Source organism: Mycteria americana, chromosome 3 (assembly GCF_035582795.1).
Source record: "Mycteria americana isolate JAX WOST 10 ecotype Jacksonville Zoo and Gardens chromosome 3, USCA_MyAme_1.0, whole genome shotgun sequence".
NCBI lineage: Eukaryota > Metazoa > Chordata > Aves > Ciconiiformes > Ciconiidae > Mycteria > Mycteria americana.
Genome location: NC_134367.1, coordinates 132,729,798 through 132,754,812, shown reverse-complemented (window position 1 = coordinate 132,754,812; position 25,015 = coordinate 132,729,798). Strand labels below are relative to the sequence as shown.

The 25,015-nt window shown below is 50.4% G+C and overlaps 1 protein-coding gene across 1 annotated transcript in view; it reads right to left on the bottom strand.

Moving 5' to 3' along the window:
• SLC24A3 (solute carrier family 24 member 3) overlaps nt 1–25,015 on the bottom strand; it is a 176,283-nt gene that overhangs the window by 123,712 nt on the left and 27,556 nt on the right. The window contains exon 2 of the mRNA XM_075497130.1: nt 22,078–22,212. Coding sequence (XP_075353245.1) covers nt 22,078–22,212 — 135 coding nt within the window. The remainder of the gene's footprint in view (nt 1–22,077; nt 22,213–25,015) is intronic.

Genomic DNA, 25,015 nt, shown 5'->3' with positions numbered 1-25,015 from the left:
CGCAGCGTGCCTGCCGTTAAGCACATCAAGAAATAAAGACGAATTTGCACTGACAAACACATCTGAGATTCTGTAAGTCAGGCAGCAGGCTCTACCTTCCAGTTAGTCCCTGGTTACCCTGGATCTCCGCTGACCTCGTTTTTACAGACCAGAGCACCCCAGGCTCTGCTACCGTGCACTGAAGCTCGTCAGATGGGCAACATAACCCCAAACTGCTCCCGAGCCTCCCGCAGCCCATCGCTTCCAAGAGGGATATACCTGCCACAGTACTGCAGGCTTTATAACCTCCCTCTTCTGCCATTTACAGCACCTACACGGTAATCAACACAGCGTAACAAACTCGACGAGGAATACGGCCTATTACCTTCAAAGCACCAAGCACAAACCTCTTATTTATTTCTGTTTTCCATACATCTAATCGCTCACTGCAACATCATTTTAACGATTCACGTATTTCTCAGTTTTACAGACAAACTACAAAGGACGTGTTTCTTCCACTAGCCTTGTGGGAGTAGAAACTTGAGACAGTAAATTGTCTGATCTGCTGGCAAATCTCTCTCCGAAATTAGGCAACAGGCTTTGCTTTAACCCTACCACCCTTCTGTTCGACTGAGTTTCAGCAGGGATTTGCAGCACCCTATTTGCACTGAGTTCAGAGGCAGGGGACCCAGAGTTCAGAGGCAGGGGACCCTCGCACAAAGCGGATGCCCAGGCTTCGCCTGGCAGCCCTGGGCCAGTGGTCGGGCCGGTGCTTCAGCAATTAGTGGTTGAGCAACCAGCGGTTTGTAGTCGCTGGCTGGGGAGGGCTCTGCGGGACCGCAGCCTGCTTTAATAGGGCTGGGAAACGGAGCAAAAGCAAAGCGAGTCTTTTTCGAGTTGAATTTGCTGCAGGCAAGTCGGCACCTCCACTGGGAATATGTCAAGGATCTGCAAAATCAAAATAGGATGGGAAACACTGAATGACAGCACACTCCCTTAAAAGGCCATCTGATCCTGATTTACGGACTCTCAACAGCAGGGAATTTCCTACATGGAAAAATCTGCCAGGGAAATGTCAATCCCATCTTTACTGGCACCGTCACTTACTGGGCAAAGCAGTTCCATTTGCTCTTCAGAGGAAACAAGACTTACGCACCCATACTGTGTGCACGTGTGCTTGGGAACATGGACGCACGTCTGCCTGCGCACCAAGGTCTCCTCCAGCAATCCCCGAACACCACCAAACAGTTTCAAGGAAACTTGGCAGAGCAGATTATTAGTAACGACACACACACGTAACTCAGCTATGGATTGCTGGGTCCTCTCTCACCCTCCTGCGCGCTAACCTGTTTATTAATTCTATACTGAAGAGAAGTTAAATATCCCTGCGAGTCTTTCCCAGGAGACAGTGATTCAATCCAAATGCATTCAGCATGGATGCAGTGGAGGTAGAGCAGGGATGTGCTGGCTTTTAAAAAAAGCTTCACTTGGAATTTTTTTTTTTTTTTTTAAAAAAAGAAAAAGGGAGTGAGGAAAGACATGTCAAAAGGAGGAACCCAAGTGCAAGCGGAACATAAAATTAATTCAAGCATGGAGGCCGCACGAACAGCTCTATTTCCCCCTTGACGGCTTCCCCCCAGCACGCGAGCGGTGGTGGCTCAGTGGAACTTTCCATCGCCCAGTCCAAGTATTTGTCAGCTCCTGCATCCTGATTAAATCTGTAATCCTGGTTACCGGGGAAGGGGACGGGGAAAAGGGGGAGGCTTAGCATTACCCACAGGAGCCTCAGGCTCAGTAGGTATTTGACAATCTCGCTTTAAGACATAGTTTATGCGGTGGCATTTATTTGCACTCCCTTGTCCACCGCTCTTCTGAGCTTTCCTTGCTGATCCCTTGCCCGCCCCTCAGCCTTGGGGGGGCTGCCAGAGCGTTTGCAGGCGCCGGCACTGCTGGGGGCACAGCCGTCCAGACCTCGCTTCGGTGTGCTACCCACCCAGAGAGGAGCGGAGGCAAACCTGGCCCCGTCATGCCATCTGAACCGGGGACGACGAGCACCAAAAGCCTTGCCTGCACAACAGGGATTTCTGAACTGCTCGTGGGCAGTTTCAAGGAGGAGTTCAATAAATCTGTGAAAGACGCAACAAGAGAGGACACCTCCCAGTCAGAGGAGCCTGGTCCTGGGTGTCCATCAATCCGGCCCCGAGCGCCCGGGGTGGAGGCACGCCAAGGCGTGCCAGAAATGCCAGACCCTGGCAACACAGCGCTCTGGGCACTCCCACCAGGCGCTACGGCATCTTACTCACGTCTGCCCGGTTCACCTGGATTACTCCGGGTTAGTTCACTGCCTGGCCTTGAAACCACCCTCGTCTCCACCTCTCTTCCAGGCCTATCGGTCCAGGGATGCCAGCAGTTAGCACAGCATCCCAGCGGTTGCTATGGCTACAGGCAAGCTGCTGCATCCAGCACCGGGCCTCACCGAGGGTCCCCTGGAGAGTCCTCCCGCTTGCTGTGCAAGGCCATCTCTGTTAGCTGATGCCCCCCGCCACGCAGCAAACCTGTGTTTATCTCTTCCCTTTTCCTCCATCGGAGAGACGGCCTCACAACAGGCGCAGTTCAGCAGCAAAGCCCTGGCCGTACAGGGCTGCAGATGCCAAAGGCTCACACGGGGCTCAGAAAGCACTCAAATTCTGGGAGAAAATAAAGCATGAGGAGAGTTTCATACAGAGAAACCACTCGCTGACTCCTTATGCACAAATTACTGGGAGATGCGAGAGTACACCGGGGAAGCGTCGCTCAGTCCATCAGCCCAAATCCCAGTAGTAAAAACATCTCACGCTTCTCTTGCATTTCCCCCCGTGAATGTGACACTGGACACAGACGGACCTTTAGCCTGAGCAGCCCCCTTTTCCTACGACAGGGCCCTCCTTCAGGCGTGCTGACCCACTTGTGTCACACGGATAAGGCCACGTCTTACCAGGAACACAGGCAGGGGTCCCCTAAGGCACTCGGCTTGCAGCCAGGTTTTACGGAGCAATAGGTTTAGCTTCTGCTGGCAGCTGCCCCGACAGACCCCAAACCAGCATCCTTCCGAGGGAGCCGTCCGTGCGACCGGGCGGCCCAGCGCAGGGCTCCCAGCGACCGGAGGTGAAGGCTCGCTCCTCAACCCGGCCCAAAGGAAGCCGTGAACCGTGACTCTGCCGATCCACATTTGAGTTGTGACGATGAATAATTAATTGCTGCTTTGTTTTCTAGTGGAATTCTATAGCAGTAATTATCCCTGTTTTAACACAAAACAGTTATCGCCTCCTCCTTTCCTTTTCTTCTCCCGTCAATTAAGAGATGGGAAGACGGCCTCTCTCACTCATGACTAATGACAGCCTTCACCCGATGAAGCTGGCGTGGTGGGTAATTACCAGGACGCTTCAGCAGGTAACGGCACTCAGCAGGGCAGGGATAGCTTGCCAAGCCGCAGAGGGACAGAGCATCACGGTGCTCAGGTCACCTGCAAGTCACAGTCATCGGCACTGAAGCTAACTCTCCAGTCAGCTGCTTCTGAGACTGTTAATGAGGGCTAATTAGAAGCGGTCGTTCAGCCCGTCACCACCTGCCTGTCCATCACCAGAAGCCTGGGTTAACACTGCTTCTGTATTCATAAGGCTGCGGACTCAGGACTGTCTTTGGTTACAAATATACTGGTCATGACTGCTCTTTTTTTTTTTATCACATCTCTCTCTTTATCTATGCGTATGTATATACACATAAAATCAAGAAGAGGATATGTTCCGAAGCATTTCCCCTCCAGCAGAGACGCACCACCACTGCTGTGCAAGTAACCTCCCAAGCTCCCGGCAGGTTCCACGTCCAGCCTCGTGCCCACGAGCGCGGGACGCCTTCTGCTCCCCAGGCTGCTGGCGTGGACAGACAGCCGCAGCACTGCCTGGCCACTAACTCGGGCCACCGCTGCGGTGACAAGATCAGTCTGGAGGACCCGCACCGGGCAGGGAAGGCTCGACCTGACGGAGCAGCAGCCGGACATCTGGTGAAGCGCTCTGGGGTAACGGCTCCCCCAGAACCGCTACTTTTTTCAGAGAAGCACCAGTGCTGTTTGGCCTTTAAAGGATATTTGACAATATCCTAAAATTCTGCAATTTGGGATGGAAATAAAAACAAATCTGAAAACCTCCCATGAACTTGGGATGAGCAAACATGAAACAGAGAGGCTTTCCATGCTGCCGACCGCAGCCAAAACCCCAGCAAAGCAAGGTGACTACGGGATGCACGGACTTTTACCTGGTTTGAAAGGTCAAAGCAGCTGGCATCCTTTTTTATTATTATTTATTTTTGCCCAGAGTATGCCCTGCTTTTACAGACAGTTCTGGGCTCATCAAGCATACAAGAGGCGCTGGGCTACCTGAGCTTCGGCACTCAGCACACAAGATTTCGGCGGCAGAGTAGGCGGGGTCGCAGGGTAGCCAACACGCTTAGCACGGATCACAGCTATCGCCTCCGCCGCGGCCAAGGCTTTGGGGCAAAACTGCACCGATTCAGGGAACTGAACACAGCTGCTCTCCCTGGCTTTTCAACCAGCCCGGGGCATCAGTCGCTTCACCTCTCTCACCTCCTACCTTAAACCTCATCTCCTCGGGCTGCAAGAGCGGCACAGAAGACTCCTCTTCTTGGGATGTGCGGTTGTGTGTCCTGTGTGGTTTTATCGCACCCAGCACCAAAGACTTTGATCCCACCATGAGTGCAAATCCTTCTGGAGAGCCCCAACCAAAGCGGGAGCTCTCCTCCTGACCACCCGCTCGCTCCGCCGGCACCGGCGGCGAGGGAGCCGGAGCCACCGCCCTTCTGCCTGAGCTTCGGGAAAGAGAAATGCTCCGTTTCCTACCGGGGACAGCAAGGGAATCATGAAGAACTTGCACATATGGGCAACCAATATCTAATCTGGAAAATTCTTTACGCAGCCCATGAAAAAAATCCATTTTAATTAAATACTTTTATTTTACCCACTGCTGTGCACTAAATTAAACTGCTTCAGCATTAATATATAAAACCATTATTCTGCGCATGCATAAGTGAGTTTATGCACGTGTCTGTGTATAAAAACTATACAATTAAGCACTGCTTAAAATGCAAATGACAGATGCTAAAGACTCCATCCTGACTGTATTAAATCTTGACTTGGGATGTTGTATTAGATCCTCGGTCGTTTAAAGCTAGTGTAAACTCAATGAAGTCAATGGAGCTAGTAATAATTTACATCAGTGGAAAATCTGGACCTTTGATTTTTAAATACTTACTACTGGCAAGAATTGAAAAACAAGCAACAAAAATCCAGTTTGTAACATGGGGCCAGATGTTATTTTTCTTCTTTTACAGCAATAGCTCAAAAATAACAAATTTAAACCAGAAACTCTAATAAAGACTTGTCCCGGGACAGATCTTGGAGTTACATTAGCTTTCACCCCTCAAGGCACTGAAATTTAAATTAAGGCTTGAGGCCCTTGTTTACACATTCATGTTCAATCTGCAAAATACCACGGACACAGCAAAATTTAAAGCATATGCTTATAATGGTTTGCCCTGATTTTCTTCATTATCAAGCTTACTCCCTCTACCCTTCTGGCAGCACAAAGAGACTTTAAAATAGGATAAAATTTATATATTTATATCACGGAAGGCTCCTCAATAGGCCTAAAGTTGCAGAAGGGGTCTTGGCAGGAGAGCTGCTCCTGACCACCGCCCAGCCCCGGCCCGGCAGCGGGCGGGCAGCTCGCCGGTGGGCTCCCTTCGACAAGAAACCCGGCTAAGGTGGTCATGCCTCCCCTGGGCAGAGACGGCGAGACCACGATGGTGGCCCTTCCCCCCGCTGGCAGAGCCGGTCTGGACAGAGGCCAGCGGCCCCCAAGGCTGGTGGTCCCTGTGCTCAGCTCTCTCCCGCGTTACGCCTTGAGGAAGCGGCTCTGGCTGCGGGCTCCGGCCCAGGCCGCTCTCCAGGGGCCTCTGCCTCAGCGCGGCCCGCTCCCCAGCTCGGATCCAGCTCTCTCCATCGCCTGCTTCCCAACCTACCCGTGCTTCCGTCCCCGGTGACATTTTGCAAACAAGCAACCCTGCCGACACTACCTCCCGCGCTTTGGCGGCGGTCTCGTGTTAAACAAAAGGCCGCTCAGCACTGGCAAGCCTTTAATCTCACGGCGGCAGGGTTTTCCAGGCATACCTGGGAACCCCCCAGCAGAGCGGTGCCGGTGGAGTGGGCGCCGGGTCCCCGGGCTGTGCCAGCACCGGCTCCCCAGGCCGGCGGGGACAGCTCTCGGCCCCTCTCCGGGGACGCGCCTGCTGCCGAAACAGCTACACCGGCAGAGCCGCACCTTGCCGCCCCGAGACGCCTTTCCTTGGCCGTAAAAGCCATGCTCGTAAAAGAAAGGGGATCCGTCAGACGGCCAGAGCGCACGCAGCCATCCGTCCCGCCGAGACGCCATCCCTTCGGCGCACACCGGAAGCAACAAGTGCGTTGGGTGCTCACGTGGGCCTCACGCCTCCTTCTGTAAGCGCTCCTCTGTCGTTCGCTAGAGGTTAAATATTAGTGGGCACTTGAAGCTTGGACCGGCTCTGGGCCAGGTCAGAAACCTGCAAGTCTCCGTCTCTGCTAGAAGGCTGCTTGGAGTTAAGGCGCAGCCCGGTCTCCGAGAGACGCGGACAGCCGTCCCTCCGCACGCAGGAGTAACACAGGCGTGCCGTGTGCGCGGGGAAGGGCCACGGCGGAGGTAAACTCACGAGCCTGGCCCAGGAGATGGGAACTACGCCGACACAAAATTTCAGCCTGCCACCATAGGCCACTGAGGTTTTCTATTCCCGATTTTAAAACACAAACAAAAAGGCAATGGCTCCCACCCCCAGCAACCTTCCCAAATCCAGTGGAGTAATTCTCCGAGCTATGCAGAACCTCACAAAACCTGAGAATCCTTTAAAACATTTTATATTTCAGCACGTGCCCTCCGAAGTTGCCCTTTAAAATAGCATAAACTCGCACAAAATCACCTGAGCTAGAGAACCTGCTACAGCTAGGACTGAATTTCCATTTCCATCCCCGGCCTCTGTTCCCAATGGCTTATGACCACCCAACACACTCCTCCAGAGCTGACGTTCCCCGCAGCCCTGCTTCACCCCGCTCACTGGCAACGTCCTTCCTCCTCTGGAGTCCGAGCAAAATACCTCTACCTGTTATCTGGGTTAGGAAAGATACCGTCCTCCACGTGCTTTGATCAGAAACTTCATACTCTCTCTGAACAAAAACAAGTCACTGGAACGAGAAACATCAAAGCAGGCTCTCTTGTAGGTTTTGCTGGAGGTGGAGTACCTAACCCCGTGTAACCCGAGACAGAATTTGAGGGGTTTAAGCCTTTGACGTACCAATATCATTGGCAAAGAAAGCCAAACACAAAGATTATCGTTCAAGATACATAACCATGCGTAATATTTTTAATGAGAAGAGGAAACACACAGCCTGTCCCAGGGACAGTGGATTTTACAAGGCTTGGGGTCAACAGGCACCAAGACAATCGACTTCATTCCCAAATCCCTTGGTGTCGCAAGTCCAAACTTGTTCACAAGCAAAAATTTACAGTAGCGTAGACTTTCCTTTCTCTTTTAATAAGACACCAACCTGTTATTAGGTTCACTAAAGGCAATACCAGTATGGCCCATACCAATGTGGACTTCAATGAAATTAGTTCGTTATTAGAAAGGCCGATCTTACTGTTTAAGCCTCAAATCTCAAACTGGCAATTTCTACCTCTGCCTTGATGCACGGGCTGGTTTCACGTACCGCGCAGCTATGAGTATTTGTTTGTTTTGACAAGTGTGAAAGCGAAAGCCAGCACACAGATTTCTGCAAGTCACACGTCGTCCCTTACCGTCACGGGGACCGCAAACCGGAGGAGCTGCTGGAAGGCGCACAGGGCGAGCAGACCACCAAAAGCCTGACCAAGAGCTCAGTACGCCTACGAGCTGCCCAGGAGCACTGAACCTCGGTCGCTTGCTGCTCGGTGCTCTGGGTTCATGACAGACGGACCAAGAGGGTGGGCTGGTTACTCACAAAGCCCTTGCGCCAGCAAAGCCCCGAGGCATCGTGACGTGCCAGAGCTGCAGATGCTGCTGCCGCGTCCCTCCCCTGCTTTAGGAAGGGGGAAATCATGTGGTGGCCCAGAGTACCTGTTGTGGTCCTACAGAAAACCCTCCTTGTTCCAGTTTTGCACAAGGGACCCGGATCTGTCCTACCTGCGCAAATGAACGCTGAAAACACTGTGTCCTCAAGGGCTAAACCATCGCTTGATGTAGCCAGCAGAGTTCAGGAGAGCCTGTCGGACTAACACCACCTAAGGATCTGCCCAGAGTTTGCCCACAGGTGGACAACTTAATCTCTCCACTGTCAAGAGACAGGAAACAATTTAAATTATTCCGAAGTCCTCCTCCCAAAACCTGTGTTGGTGCTACAGCACAGCCACGGCTTGCAGACTTCGGCAGCCCTGTGAGAACTTACATCTGTTCTGAGCTCCAAAATGGTTTCCAAAGCCAGCTGTCACTCGCTCTGGGAGAAACCAGCAGCATAATAAAATGTTGCAGGAAGTATGTTCACAAAATAAGGAGCTTGGTGGAAATAGGATGCTGGGGAGAATTATGACATTTTACAAAAATGCACCAATATATTTTTAAATGCTTAAGCTCACAATTTGAGTTTACCATGACAGAAGAATAATTCAGGTATGTAAAAAAACCAAACTATTCTGGTATCTGGCCAATCTAGAACATCTGCATCTGGTACGCATTTACTTTTATTACAGCTGCAAGCCGTTATTTGTACTTCAGTAATGCCCCGAGGCCACGCTGCGTCGAGCAGTTTGCATCTGCTAAGTAAGCGCCAGTCACCGATTCGATCAGAAAGACGGTCCAAAAAGTATCATGGACGCCATCGCTTGCAATTTACAGATTTTGAATTGGTAATAACTCCTTACAGCGCGCTTTTCATCAGCGCAGTCCAACCGTGCCCTACGCCGCCCGTCAGGATTGGCTGTGCCGACTTGCTGCCGAGGCACAGAGCGGACCCGACCCACGCCTCCCAGCAGACCCATGCCAGAGCCAGGAAGAGAAAACGCCTCTCCAGCACCTTGGTCTGCCGCTCCCTTCCACAGGCCCGCTCCGGCAGCAGGGCCGGGAGCGAGAAGGACGTCCCCGTTCCTCCAGGGAGCCCGCGGCAGACCGGCAGGACAAGAGGCCACCGCTGGCATGGACCAGCGTCCCCAAACAAGAGGGCCGCAATGGTTCTTCCCAGCTACCGGCCCAAAAACCTGCGATAGTCCTGCTTTCCATGCTCGGCATATAAAAATCCAAATACGTTCTTCTGCAAGAGAAAGGACTCGACATTTGTCTGACTCAATTTTTTTTTTTTCCACCTCCTTCTTAGAAATTCAGGTCTCGGGCTTCACGGAAGACTTCTCAGATTACTAGAGCGATGCACTACAGCGATGCACTACAGCAGCCTGGCATCCTCAGGTGTCGGAGAAGTAAAAACCCCGTTCAGAAAGGTACGATGTGATATTTATTCATGTCTGAAGTCCTGCTTTGCTTCTTAACACCTTTTAAATGCAAAGATTTGGAAGCAATGGTGCCTCTTCGGTATTTTAAACCTCTCTGCTGCCTTTTCCACAACACACAATAACCAAAGGAGTAACCCAAGCTTGCTAAAAGTTCAAGGAAGCAAGTCTCATTCCTCTAGATATAAAGAACAAAACACCCAACCAAACAAAAAAAAGCCCAAAACACAAAACTGAGAAAGTTTCTGGGCATTTTAAAGTCATTTCAGAGGGGCAAAAATAATCATAAAAAGGGACACAGGGTTCCCCCCTCCATTGCTGTTACTCTGAACATGGGTTCTTGCTATGTAGCTGTAGTAACTGGTTGATGATGTACTTAGGAAAATATTTTCCCTCTCTTCGTGCTGAAGAAAGTTGATATTTGCTACCTGCATTTTTTTCCAGAGATAAAGTAGGCAGCTCCTTTAGAGATGATGTAACTGAAAAATGCGTTTGTCCCCCATGAAGTTCTGTGTGCAAACACAATCCATCAGATCTTCGAAGGAATATTTGAGTTCCATTGCAAGACAGCTGTGCTCCACCTCTTATTTCCTTTCTTCTTAAAAATGTATTTACTTTTACTGTGGCCCACTCCACCAAATAAGACTGGAATTCCACAAGCTGGTAGTTTGAAAGCTGTGTTTTATCCAGGCTGATCACTGTCTTTGAAAGAGAAACAAGAACTTAAGACGGGGATAAGAGAGACCAGCTTTACGCTGGATAAGCACTCTGCCACGCCTATTTTTTATTTGTTTCACAAGTCCACGTGAACAGCGAAACAAGTTTCAGACTCTTGGCGCGCTCCAGAGCGGACCGTGAGCAGGATATCCGCAGGCAGAGCTCTGCAGTATGCAGGTCCTCGGGCACCAGAGGCTCGAGTCCAGGGGCGACCACGCGGCCATTCTTGGTCTCCGACAGAGATGAAAAGCAGCTGCTCCTGCAGGCACGGGTCACCTAGGCTCCACGTCCCTTCAGCAGAGAGGCCAGCTCGCCGGCCCAGAGCCCCCCGCCTTTGCTCTCCCCAGGCGCGTTCAGCGACGCGTCTCCTCCTCCAGCTCTACGTGGGCAGCTGGAAACCTCCCTCTGCGGTCGCACAGCCCTCCCCTCCCAGCAAGGACGCATCCCCGTGCCCACACTGGCCGTGCTCCCGTCACGGGCCTGAAAGGGTCTTTAGTAAAAGCACGTACGAGGCAAAGCTTTCTCACCACGATGGGTAGCATCGGGGTCAGTATTTCACATCCAGACGATACTTAGCACCAGCCAAAGGCTGCCGGATTAGCAATCCCTACAGAACAAGTTTAATTAAACCGTGACTAGTAGGCTGCAGGCGGGTCATTTCATTAGAGTCCAAATGAAGACTAGAAAGAGAAGAGACCAGAAACGGTAGCCCTATCTGTGCTTACCTGACATGGTCCATAGTTCTTAGCTGAGTGTATCTCTCTCTCAGACTTGCACTGTACTTCAAAAACTAAGTAACCAAGCAGCCTATTGTTAGCAAAGCGCTGTGAAATACGAGAGGTTACGGTTTGGATTTTGGCAAATCTGCTTGGCTGTGGGTGCTTCCATGCCCCTGGAGGGACAGGGATGCAAAGGGGAACAAGAGGGTGAAGCAGTAAGGACTGATCCGCACCAAACGACCTCGTCAAGGTATCAGCTGTGACCTTATGGGGGTACCGCAGCTGCGTGCTCCCCACCACTACTCTTGCTAAGCTCCCCTGGCCAGCAACTCCACGTCCAGCACTCCCCAAGTCAGGCTTTGTCAGTAAAGCTCACTGGCAGCCTAAAGCAAAACACCGACTTGATGAATGGGAAAGTAGGAAGAGCTACCATGCAAATCGGGTTGCACTTGCGACTGCTCTCAAATGATGTCCTCCTGCGTCTTTGATAGCAGCAGGTGTACAGGGTAAGATCTGTTCCTTGTTCCCCACAGGATTAGTCCTTTTTTTTTTTCTCCTTGTGATCATTTCTCAAGATTATTAACATGCTTCTTGGGTAGCAACAGTCAATTATCCTTTGGCATTCTTCGCTCAACACCCAGCATGACATACTAATCTTCCATAAACACTCTGCAAGGCCCTTATTGCATAGCTAGCATATGACAATACAGTAATTTCCGCTGGAAACAACAATTACAATGGGAACGTGCTAATCACAAGTATCACCAATTAAGCAAATGAGTCCCAGTAGGTGAGATTTTGCAGACTACTGGTGCACATCTCGGCCATGTTGCGATGCAGAAGGCTGGAGGCTGAGTACTCATAAGCCAGGAGCCAATGGGACTAATGAGATTCTTTTCTGTTAGAACAAGTAGTGGTTTAATTACAACCATTTGATTACATATGCAATGATATAGTATGCAAAAACAAACGGCAGCTTTCTGACGAAGGCACTATGGGCTTACAGGGGTTCACTACCTTTCCTCTGCCTACAAACCGCAGAGGCGACGCCGGTTTTGAGATTCGGGTTTTACTTTGTTGTTTTGCCACTTAGCTCCCCTCCCTTTTCTAATTCTTTTGTTTCATCAAGGCAGGAGAACACACTGAGGATAAACTGGGAAATAGCACTGCCACCTCTTGATTTTAATCACAGAGCTTGTATTATTTTTCTCCCTAAAGCTTCAGCTCCTGGAGGCTCACACATAATCACATGGGAATACAGGCAAAATTTCAGCAAAAAGAACGCTACTGGCCTCCTGCGTGTGCACCGAGGGCCCCGTTTTCCAGGGAACTGCAGGATTTTGGAGATCAGTTCAGAGTTTTTAAGTACCCAGCAAAAAGCAACTGTTCTGAGCTTCCCCTTTGGTGTGCGGCCCAGGTACAGTCGTGTTGTAAGTACGCAACAGGTCCTGCCTTGGAGCGGCTGGGGCTAAGGAATCTGCTCGCCTATATGACAGCGCAACTCAGTGGCACTTGGACTCTTGTCCCCTTAGATGACCGAAAAGTCCTAAAGAAAGTACTTGTGACCACCGCGTGTTTCAAAGAGACCCTGCAGTCCAGCAGTCCCACAGATCAAGGCCCTGCAAAACACAGCCCAGAAAGCACACCCCGCGGCGAGCCCACGGCACAGCCGCAGCCAAGGCCGGTTCACACACGCACTTCGCTCGGCTTCAACTCCAGAGCAGCTGAACATGTTTATAAGTAAAGCAGCAAAACCAAGTCACAAAGCAACTCCAGCGCTAGCAGCTTCGCAGTGCCAAGTCCCAGCCCGAGGATAATTGTTCCGACACCGCAGCAAACGAGCACCGTACGTACGCGTGCGCGCGGCCAGCCCAGACGCCGAGCGGCGCTGCCAGCCTGCCGGCGCCCTCCCGCAGGGCGAGCGTCCCCGCCGTCCGGCCGCGGCATTCAGCCCCTCGCTGCCTGCCGCGGCGGCAAGGACGCCGCTCCAGCTCTCAGCCCGTTCACGTGCGCTACAGCGGCACGACGCACGGGAACACCGGGCTTCCCAAGGCTCCTGCGTGCAGCTCGCCAACCACCGTCTCACAGCTGGCGTCCTCCACGTGACAAGGCAGTATTACCGAGAAGGACACCCTCCATCTTCCGAAGGGGGAAGGAGATGCTGTGTTTTCCACTCCCTCGGCCAGCTCTTGCAATGGTAAACGTCTCCTCCCTGTTGAAAACATTTCTTGGCATAACCTTTCCCTGCTAGATTCAAGGGTCTGCTGGTCCCTGGGAGTTGCCCCCAGTGCCCCCCATTTGGTGGCACGCTGACACTGGAACTGCCACCAGGAACATTAAACGTTTTCCCAGCCAGGAAAATAAAATTCTCATTCTAGTTCATTGCAGGCCAACAAAACAAAACAAAACAAACAAACAAACAAACCCAAACAACAAAACCAAACAACCACACCAAAAAAACAACAACAACAAAAAAACCCAAAACAAAACTAACTCCACTTAGAGAAGAGAAAGACATTATTCAAAGGTTTGCAGAAAATTTCTGGAGCCCAAGAAATCATTCCAAGGACCAGACAGGTGGAAAATACCCTCCAAAAAACCCAGCTGCACGAATAACCAGGCAGCAGAATACTTTCCACCACCTGCAAGTTATCTTGAAGTATCCCTTGCAAGCTTTTTGCAGCTTTCATAGTCAACTTCCCTGACATAGGCCAGCGAGACAGCTGTGACCAAAATCAAGTCGTGCTCTCCCGTGTCCAGCAAGGCCTGTCCTACCTGCGACGCAGGTCGGGAGGCTGGTAAATAGCAGAGGCAAGGTCTGCACGTGTCCCTGCTGACCCAATTTCACCTGAAGCTGAACTTGGCTCCAGAAACACACTCCAGCTGCCAAAAAAAAAAAACCAACCAAAAAAACTCCCCAAAACAAACAAACAAACCCAAAAAAACCCCTACCATAAAACCAACAAAAACACCCAAAAAAAGATAATGACAGGTGAGCGAGGAGCCGGGTGTACCCATTTTCAGACCAACCCTGCACTTAATGCATTTGTGCGTGGCCCATGGCCAGCACAGGTGAGAAGGAACAGCTCCCGCTATGTTTCTAACAAACCAAGCAGGCAGGCTCAGCCGGGAAGAACTCTTCCCGACCCAACGGTTGCCTCACATTTTCCCCTCAGCCAGAGACGTAGGCTGCAGGGGCACGCAGCCCAGTCAGAACCGGCGTTCAGTTCAGAAGCAGGCGTCAGCCGCGGAGCTCTGCCAGCCTTGGTGTTTGTCCCTTCAAGCCCCAGCTCTTGGGGCCAGGTGAGAGCACCGCAACCTCAGCTCTTGTTCCCATCAAGAGAACACCTCTCCCTCCTGACTGTAGGAAAAGATAACCCGGCTCCATGCCAGCACAGAAACCTGGAACAACCAAGCATGGGGTTTATTTTTATTTCTGAGGTTTCAACCCCGACATCGCTGTTCTCTAATGCTTTGGGCTTGGAGTTAACGAAGCCTTTCCGTGCTGCTCGGCGTGAGGAGCAACACAGCAGCCTTCCAAGGCGACGGTGCGTCACTCGGGACCCCCGGCTCCCAAAAGCTCCCAAAGCACGAGACCTGGTGGTCTGCACTCTTACTACAGGAGAACACACTGCCGTGGGGAGACGCTTGTTTTAGTGCTGCAGACCCCAGGCCCCAGGAACAGGGCTCCCGTATCAGGGTGGGACATATGACAACCCTTGTTTGCAAAGCACCAAGGGGGAAAAATAAAATACAAGTGAATGACAGTACACTGGAGTCCTCGAAACTGGAATTCCCCGGATCACTGCGATACTGGGCACCAAAACCATTTCAACCTGGATGAGAGGCGGGGGGCAGAGAGAAAGGGACGCGGCCACGTCTGCCCGCAGAGCGCACACAGGTGACACCCGGCTGCAACGGAGCATCCGTGGCACGGAGCAGCCCCAGCCCCCCGGTACCTGCTGACATCCGCCTCGGGGGACGGGTGACCCTTCCCAGGGCGCGAGCGACCCGCTCCCGTCAGGCAGGAGCGGCCGGCGCTGGCGAGCGTTACCCACTGCTCCTGCCTCGCAGCCTCGCTCAAGAGGAATCACGCTCCTCCTTCCGCCAGGTCTTCTCTTTTTGTGGGGGAGGGCGGAAGAGAGCAATCAACAGACGGAAGCGGAGTGTGGGAGCAGAAGTTCGAGCAAATTTCTGTCAAATTCACAAAACTGTTATGGCTGAGGGAGGGAAGAATGTCTTTTTTTATATTCCTCAAGGACATTTTGTTACTAAACTTACAGCAATTTATTTTTCTAATGTTTCCACAAGTGAAAGCAAGGTTTTGCAACTTGCTAGGCAGAAACAAATTTTTACTTTCCGTTTTGCTAGGAAAAAATGAATTTTGCTTGAGGGTAAGCGACTTCTTTTAAATTGCATTTTGGTTCAGACTGGGGGGGGGGGGGGGGATCACCACTCTCCACATAGCATGTCACATCTGCTTGTGAAGAAGGCCTTCCTAAACTTGGCAGCAGTGGAGCAAGAGCAGCCTTGCTCACTCTGCCAGCAGCTCCTTCCAGCACCTTTCCAGAAGAATTCCAAAGGAATTTTGTTTTCTATGTCTTCCCACTTCCCACCCACAAGCCCACCCCACTAAAGCAAAACCCAGGCTCGTGAAGATACCACTCCTTGCATCTCACAGAGGCAAAAAGCAGAAGGATGCTCAGAAATGAAGGAGTGCAAGCCTGGCACCGTATCTCCAGCTACAAGGACCAAGAGGCAAGAAGTCCGTGTTACCTACGGAGATGAAGGAGTCGCCATCGCTCTCCACACCCAAGTATCAAGGCTCCACTAGAAGGATGAGCACATCTTACTCACATTTAATTTCTGTCTTCTCCAGCCTCGACGCGAATGGGTATCAGGCCCACAACTCAGACTGCCGCCCAGATACGCATATCCCCAAGTGCTGGCAGACAGTGCCGTTGTACACACGGAAGCACGAACGTGAGCCGGAACCTCAGGACAACTCTACTCATTAAAATACTCAGTGCCTGAGTATTTCATTTAATACACCTTGTTTCTAGCACACAAGCCCATCTTAGACCGAGCTGCGATTTTGGGATCTGCTAGGCACTTCTGCCACTGCCGTGATCTCCTGTGCAGTTTTATCTCTACAGTGTTGACAATCCACCAAAAGACGACGACACACAACCCAGAGAAAACCAAGGAACATTAGAAGCCCTGAATTTCATCCTGCTGCAGTGACTTTTACAGCTGCATAAATGCACTAACTTCTCCGGCATTCCCACCCCTAGCCTACTGAAAGGCTGAAGGTCTTTAGGGCAGGGACTCTTCTGCTATAGCTCCTCTTCTAGCACCAGCAACATGTTTATAGGTAAAGACACAGGTCTCGCGCACTGCGCGTGTTCTCTGGACATCATTCTGGGCATGACAACTCAAACCATGTAAAGCCAAGCACGTGCATAAGGTCTTTGCACATGTGAGGATGAAGAGGTGGTTTCCTTTTCAGCACAAAGACTGCTGCTACTGTTTTGGCTGAAAACTGCCTGCTCGGGCCCGTGCTTCAGCACATCCACACCCCAGGCTGAGTTCAAGGAGAGCAGACTGCACCGCTCTGTTTTAACACAGAGCAAACACCACTTTGGAGAGGACGTATCAACCAGGAGAGCACCTACGGCTAACGCCAGCCTGCCCGCACAGGCACCAAAGCACAAGCGCAAGACCCCTCTCCCACAGCAAGAGAAAGAGGTACAACGAGAGACCACGCTTTCGTCCCCTTCCGCCCTCGGGCCACGCCGCGCGCCAAGCAGAGCTCGGTCACCGAGCTGTTCGCCGAGAAACCTGCGGGGGTTGCGGTAATCTCACTGCCTGGGTACACAAAACAGGGGAGCAAATGTTTAACGGGAAAGAGATCGGAAAGCACAACTTCACATGAGGTGGTTTGGGTTTTGTGGGTTAAGGTTTGTGGTTCAACGCAAAAAGGGCTCTAAAGAAACGGTAACAAGCATAAGCAAGCAGTCGGAAGAGCTACCTACTCCATAGCCAAGCACTACAAATTACATTCTCATAGCCTATGACTCACTGGAGAAATATGGATGAAAGAGAAAGTTGCATTTGAAATAAGAGGAGGAAATGTAAGAAATAATTGCATAAAAACTTCTTTGGCTGTTTAAATTAAACACTTTTGTGCCTGAGGGTCTAAATGAATATACCGAGTCTTTTCGTTTCTGCAACGATCACGTATTTCCTGCTATTACTGATAATGACTTTAAAATGGCACACTTGAGCAGGGCTGTTATTTTATTTGCAGCCTTTCCGAGGCAGGAGTGGCGACCGAGCACGTGGGAAGCGGTAACACTGGGGGAGGAACAGGATGACAGCTCGTCAGCGGAAACATATGTCAGTCTAGTGAGGAGCTAACGAGGGGTGGCACCGGGACTCCAGCGTGCCACAACCAAGCAGCCTCGACATCAATTTCTAGATCCCATCCTGACGCAGCCTATGAGCTTGTCACCTTCCTGACGGCTGATAAGCCACGTCTGAACTAACAGCAAGTTTCTCTGAATTTCTCTAGGGCAAACCTAGCTCTGAACTTGGTAGCACTTGGACCTGACCCAAAGCTCTACATAAAATCAGCTTAAGCCTTTCTCTCGGCTTCCAGTGGGCGAGTCATATTTCCAAACAGGACTAGGTGGTTAAATGACACCTTGCCTGAAGTAGCACGAGTATTCCTCGCTTTCCTCATCGTCTTTTGTATTAGCTAAAACTGTTTGCCAAACCTAGCCCAAAATCAACAAGTGTTTTAGTTAAACAATATCACTTTTTGGTGAATAAACTGTCCAATTTTTTTGTCCGTCTCTAGTTCCAGACATCCTTCCCACAGATACAAGGACGAGAGGATGGCAGGAGAGACCAGAAGAGCATCTGCTGCGTGGTGGCACGGTCAGGCACTCCCACGAAGAGCCGCCAGGGATCCAAGAGGGATGGGCAAGGCACGTACAATTACAGGGCTGCAAAACGAGGGAACAGGAGACAAGAGACCAGAGGGCCTTTAGAAAAGAACGCGAGGTTTGTGGTTGTTCTGCCTCCACAAGCACTCAGCCCAATCAAATACAACGACAGTATCCGGGCAGAGCAAACAATTCATATTTCCCAGCTCCCTTCTGTTAACAGGGCTCTTAGCAATAAGGCTTCAATTGCCATTTCAAAACATACCAGCAGGTACTCGGATCCCACAGCAACAAGGAGCTAAATAATCTCGTAGCCTTGCAAAGACAGGTGTCCTCTTTTGAGGCTAGCATTTCATCTCAGCCATTTGCCATGCCTTGCTACTTTCCCTGCCTTTTTTGGGGAGCGCGTTTTGTGGCCCACATCATCCATAGCTGAGTACCGGCTTGCAACTGCTTCCAGAGCCAGTCGCTCACAGAGCCGATCCCTCACCAAGTCATAGGCACAACAGCTAACCAACTCCGTCCACCCCGACAGGGCAAGGGAGCTAGACGAAAGGTTACCACGTCGTCACTGCGTCAGCTACGTTCAATAGATTTTCAAAAGGAAACGGTCTCTGACTTGCTACCCCACTACAGAAGCAGCCATCCTCCAGATCAAGCCTTGCCAGAATTCTTTCCAAGTGCCATACCGTAGGGCTCAAAAATCCCCCGGGGTTCAGCGAGTCAGGGCTACATAGTACAGAACAAGGAATGCGTTTGACAGGTAACTGCTCAGAAAGACCACGCTATCACTCCAATTGCAACAGCTTCAGAGTGAAAAGTTACAAAAGGACAAAAAAAAATTACAAAAGAGGTCTTCAGGCTGGCTTCTGTCCATCCCACCCCTTTAATATTTCTACCATGTATGCTTCAAAGGAAAAGGGAGCAAACCCCCCACTATTTGGAGCAGTTCTGATGATAAAATGCTACTAGATAGCCCACTGGATAAGCCATTAGAAAATAAAAATAGCAGTTTGCAAATGTCACGCCAAGCTTTCAAATGAGCCTGAAAATACACGTGCAGTTAAAGAAAAAAGATCCTTCCTTCAGCATGTAAAAATGTGTTTACTGCCAACAGACTACAAAAGCCAAGCGTTGCGAAAAACCACAAAACGCTTCGAAGTGCGGCATTTTATTTCCCTCCCCCAACAGATGAGGTGAACCTGCTTTTTTAAACACTCACTTCTGCCTAGCTGTAGGTATTTATAGAAGTAGGCAGGAAAAGAGATTGTCTTTTCAGGCAGCATTTTCCTACCGATACTCACCAAAGGGAAGGAGAAGCACCTGAAGGCCAAACGCGCATAAGCGCGTGTCCTGTGGGGATGCTAAGGAGATTTAAGCTCTGCCGATTCCCAAGTAACCACAGATGCCCGAGGGTTAGGTCACGCACCACGGGGGAACGCTGCTCAGCAACGTCACAACTTCAGCCAAATGGCCTCCGTTTCCTCGAGCAGCCCTGTACCGGCAAGCGCTTAGAGAAGGCAAAGGCAGACGCGCTCGGTGAACTCCCGTGCTTCTCGACTGCTGCGCGAGCTCAGGCCTCTGTCGCCGCCTCGGAGCCAGACACCATCCGGGGCCCGATCCTGCACCGAGACAGCCAGTGGAAGGAGGGCTGCGCCGCCCCGACAGGCTGTTGAATCAAGCCTTCCATCGGCTTCGTTTAAAACCAGCAATTATTAGTGTCAGAGCTGTACGCCGATTTGAACCCGCCCTATTCCTATCTGCCCTTGTAAACATGAAAGCTGTTATTAGGAACTGCGCTGAAGGTCTCCTCGTCCTAATCTGCTGGGATGACGGTTAAGCTTGCATTAGACTAGGTTGACCTCAGCAGCCCGGTTCCGTCATCGGGCCACGTTTCAATCTCCTGAATGGCTGTTTCACTCCGGGCGTTCGGAAAGAGCGCAGCAGGATGAGGTTGTATGGGCTCATGGCTGGTGGTCCATTTTGTGCTGGATTCGGAAACCGGGCATCATTCTGAGTTGCAGGGCAAATGGAAAATTCTGAAGTTTTCCCAAAGCACAACTAACAACGCTTTGCTTTCTCATGTTGCGTTATCACACACAGCACAAAAGTCATTCAGAACAAGACAACATATCGATGCTATTTACAGCATCACTTCTACCAGCTCTTTCACTCGCTCAATTTGCTGACAAGCAGAACTGAAGTATATTCTGCACGTGGCCTACAGCCCGCTGAAGCCAACAGATAACTTTCACAGACACTTCGGAGTCCTGCTCCCGTTCAAACCAAGACAATTCAAACATTTCTGACTGCCATCCAGACTACCATTAATGATTTACACTTACACTGTGATAAGGTCTAAACAAAATCCACGAAACAACACACGGGACCTAACTTTGTTACTGTTACTTTCTTTTCTACAGTACTTTTAATCGGTTTGCTATTACACAATGTATTCTGTTGTAATGTCATGATAATTCAGAGAAAAAAATAGGAATTCATCTAGGTATTTCTACTTTCTCTCTCCTGAACACTATACAATGTACTCAGTAGTTATTGTTTCACCTTCTGAAAAAAGGGGGAGAAAAAAAACACGCCACAAATGAAATCCCACACGTTTCCTACAGGCCACTTGATTTGGTGAAGGCAGCAGAAATGGCCGAGGATGGCGAGATAGCAGGTGCTGAGGTACCAAGAGTGGTGGGGGAAAGACTACTGCAGGTGCTGATGTGAGGCTGTAAGGCTGGATCTGTGCTCTATGGGAGATATGCAAACAAGTAAAAAAAAAAAAAATCAAAGAAGAATTTTTGTACTAGTGTTTGCTGCCTAAAAAAGACTATAATCATCCATCTGTCCAGAAATGTTATTAAGGATTACAGTGGAGGAAAAATTATAGGCAGAAAAGTGCAGCAAGAACTGTATTTGTTAGAATTTCTCTTGGGGCATGTAACCTACATAAGTCCTGAAGAATAGAGAAACACATTTCCCCTCCCCTCCCCAAAACTTTGAGGAAATGACATCCAAGCTCTGCTGTGAAAAGAAAAAAAAAAAAAACCAAAACCAAAGGACTGAACAGCTTATAAAGCCTCCTCTTTTAATAGTGATATATTATGATGACTTCTATTTAGGTAGAAATGAAAATGATAGAATCTATTGGATGCAAATTGAAGACTCCCAATCTTGTTCTTTTTTCTATGAGTCACGGAAGGATTTTTTTGTACAGGGTTGCAAGCAATTGTCCTTTTAACTACGGGACAGGAAGCTGCCCCTCTAAATAGAGGGGGGTCTTTCAGAGCAAGTACAAGAAATTGTCAAAAAGCCCCAAACAGCTGAGGGAAGGCAAGTTCAAACAGCACATCAGCTCGTCTCCCGCAGTTAAATACCCCTCCACCTGCCTTCACCCTGCCTGCAGGTGGGTCCCTGAGGAGGGGGGGCACATGAAGCATACCGACACAGCCAACGTGCTTGTGCCCACCTCACCCAAAAGCTTCTGAATATGTCAACCAGCTTCAACAAAATAGCACAGATCAGCAGAGTTTCAGTGACATTAAGTTCCTACGAGTTTCATAAAAACAGGAGTCAAGGAGATAAGGAGGACCCTCCTAAGGTCCCTCCCTGAGGAAAAAGCTGCGTTATGAACTGAGCCCTATTTCTCATCAGCAGATCAACCCAACCTCAAGCTACAGAAGACTAGGTTTCTTTGGGTCCGCTGCTGGTGGAAGTACTTGTACTAAATATATGACTACCTACTAATTTCTCAGATAATAACCCTACTAGCACACATCGTCACTATGGACATGTCGCCACTCTAACGGCACGCAGCGTTTATGCAAGACCCACAGAAGACGCGCTTCTTACGATCTCAGCACTTGGCTATCAGTATATACTAAACCTTGTCTTGTACTCTAGCTGACGGCAGGGCCTCCTCTTAACCCTAGCTGCTGAGGTATCTGCCATACCCATATGGTGCACACGTACAAGGAAAACAACAAGCATGTTTATTGACTTAAAAATTACTAAGTACAAGTTTTTGGCAGTAAAGGTGGTATCAATACAGATATCTGGAGGTAAGAAAGCCAACGGTAAGACCGAGGAGCTGGAAGCAACTTTCACTCCTACCTGGTTCAGTGCAATTTCTGACGTACGGCTGCCCCCCGTCCTCTGGGACGTCAGTCGTGTTCTCATTTGCTTGCAGTAGCTGTCTCCCGCTCCGTTTGTCATTACTCTCCACAGAATAGCTCAGGGCATCATAACCTAAAGGAAAAGAGCAGTAGATACATGAGACTGCATAGGAAAGGCAACTCCTGATTCTGTTCCTGAATGCTTGAAGCAGCCAAAGCATTTGCATTTCAAAGCCAGCGTCCCTTGGGTAAGAAACAGCGGTGTTTCTAATCCCACTGGAAAGGTGCGCTGCCATTAGCTCCACGTCCCAGTTAGTCCCAGAAACATCAGAGGGCAGGTTCACTCCTCCACAGCTTCAAAGGCTCATACTAGACGAGCATCATGGTTTCATAAGAAGTTGTAAGCTTCAACCAGTTTAAAACTGGAGTACCATCCACTGTTTTGGTTTAAAAACAAAACCAAAACCAAACCAAACCACCACACACAACAACAACCCCCCCCTCAACTTAACTACTTCTGTAGGCATTTCACTGCTGTTAGTACCAGCAAGGCTCTGCTGAATTTTGCACACGCTTATACAACATTTAAGCCATTTCTGCTCAGGATGACCATCCAATTTGCTGCTGAACGAGGCCTCCAAAATAGTGTTTGACACAAGAGTTCGGTAGCCTCCTTCACCTCAGGAATCAGCAGACCGCTACGCAGGTGTTCGGAAAAAAAGCTCTGCCCCAACGGAGCGCGAGGTTCCTGGGGACCGCAAGGGCAGAGCTCGGCAACCCACGCCGCGTCAGGAAAAGCAGCAGGGAGGCTGCGTCGCAGGGGGGACCGAGGCGTGGGAGCGATCGCCATTTTCAAATTACTTTCTGTAATAGAAGTCTGAACAGTTATTTTCACCAAAGTGGTCATCAGGGTCCATTTCGGTATCTCGTGCCCAAGCCTAATGGCATTGGTGGAAAGGCTCCTGAATTTGTTCACCGTGGGCCAGGCAGCAGCTCTTCAACGCATCAGGAAGCATTCATTTATAAACATGAAAGCTACAGCTTCCTTCAGGTTCTGCTCACTGAGCACAAAGCAGCTGATGGAAACCTCTTCATGAGAGTACAGCCGCTTTCGTCCTCAAAAAATAGTTAAGCCCAACTGCACTGTTGTTCCCACCCAACACAATCTCACCGAAGCCGGAGCGTGCCTTCGAGTCACTTCAGTAGCCCCCCTTCTTCCAACCATTAAGGAACACCTACAAACATCAGGGGCGCGTACTTCATATAAAACTGAAAAAAGGGATAAGCCCCAGCCCAGCAGGAGTTAACTGTTTCAGGCCCGGGGGTCCGAGCGTACTCTTCACCATGCCCTGTCCTCCTAAAGGGAAGCGTGCGCACCCTTCCCGACTTCTCGTTTTTCCAGCGCCAGCCATATTGCTCCTGCTCACCGGTTTCTCTGCCAGCACGACCCAGACGTGATTGCAAAACAGCTGCACGCTCTCAAAGTTTCAGTGCTACACGTGATTGCTGTTGAGAATACCAAGAAAACCCCCAAAACTCTACTCCTAGGCCATCTACCCAGGGAAACAAGAATCGCCATCCAGAAGGCAAGAAAGTAGCGAAGAGTAATAAAATAAGGAGACTGACGCGGCACGTCTTCGACTCTAGCAAGGGACGAAAGTAGCCAGCAGCAGGACTCTCCCACTGAGAAGCTGCAAGGAACTGAAAAGCGCACATTGAGAAGCGAGCGCAGGCAGTGATAGCTGGGCAAGAAACACACGGAAAAGCGGACTCACTGGGTACCAAAACCAGTCTGCGTGTAACAAACGCGCAGACACGTTACAGCAACGCCCTGGCTCCCTCAGCAGCACATCGAACTGCAACTGTTCCACAGCTGCTCCGGGACCCAGGCTCACGGGCCGGTGCCGGCTGCACGCTCGCGAGGCACAGGGAGGCTTCGGGTACCAGCACGCAGCCAGCAACGCTACAAAAGGCAACGCACGACTTTGTCTCACTGCTTCTGACGCTCTCCTTGCTTTACCCTCCCTTCAGCTTTGCCTTGGTGCTGGTAAGTGAAACTCTATTTTAGCAATGTCAACAAAAACAGCTGGCTGATTTCCATGATATTCTTGGCACGACGCTGGCCCGCCTTGGACGCGTCATGTCTGCCTAATTAGCTGAAAGCACGTGCTCATGTGTCACTTCTACGCATCCTATGTCGTTTTAGATTCAAAGGACGAAGAAAAAAATACTTTTTAAAATTTTTTTAAGCCGCCAAGGCATCCATTTCAAGCAGGCACGCACACCAAGTCACCTATCTTGCAACGAGACCTTGAGCCCATCTCATAACAAACAGCATTGCAGAGAGATTTCCACCCACCCATCCATCTTCTTTCCACCACGCAGGACACAGGCTCTCTCACAAGGGCTCTGCTACTCCAGTTACTCCTCAGGTGCGTACCACTGATACCGTCCACGGCCTTTCTCCTGCCAGGGTTGTCCTGCCCGCTGGGAAGAACGTGCAGCGGTCTGTCAAACATCTAGGGCGTTTTGAGGCCACCAGGAAACGACAGGCTTCACTCCACGCAGGGCACTCACAGCACCAGGGGTCTGTGCAGAGGCTGGAGCCCGCACCCGACGCCTGACGCTTCGAAACCACCTTTAATCTGAACTATGCCCAGTTTTGCCCAGCATTTTGGAGACAGATCACAAGCAAAGAGCAGCAGAACAGAGATTCAAATCTTTGGGATCGCCCAAGGTTTGTCTCAGAGGGTGCTTAAGGATAAAGCAAAAGGTTCTCCGCAGGTCCCAACCCTTTCATTGGGTTTTCTGACTCGTCCCATTGAGACAGAGGTGGTCAGCCTGAGACTTCTGTGTCTGGCCCAGATCACAGTCTGCTCAGGGCAGCTCCCACGTCACGCTACCAGCGAGGAGGCAAAGCCTGGGAAGGGGCTGCC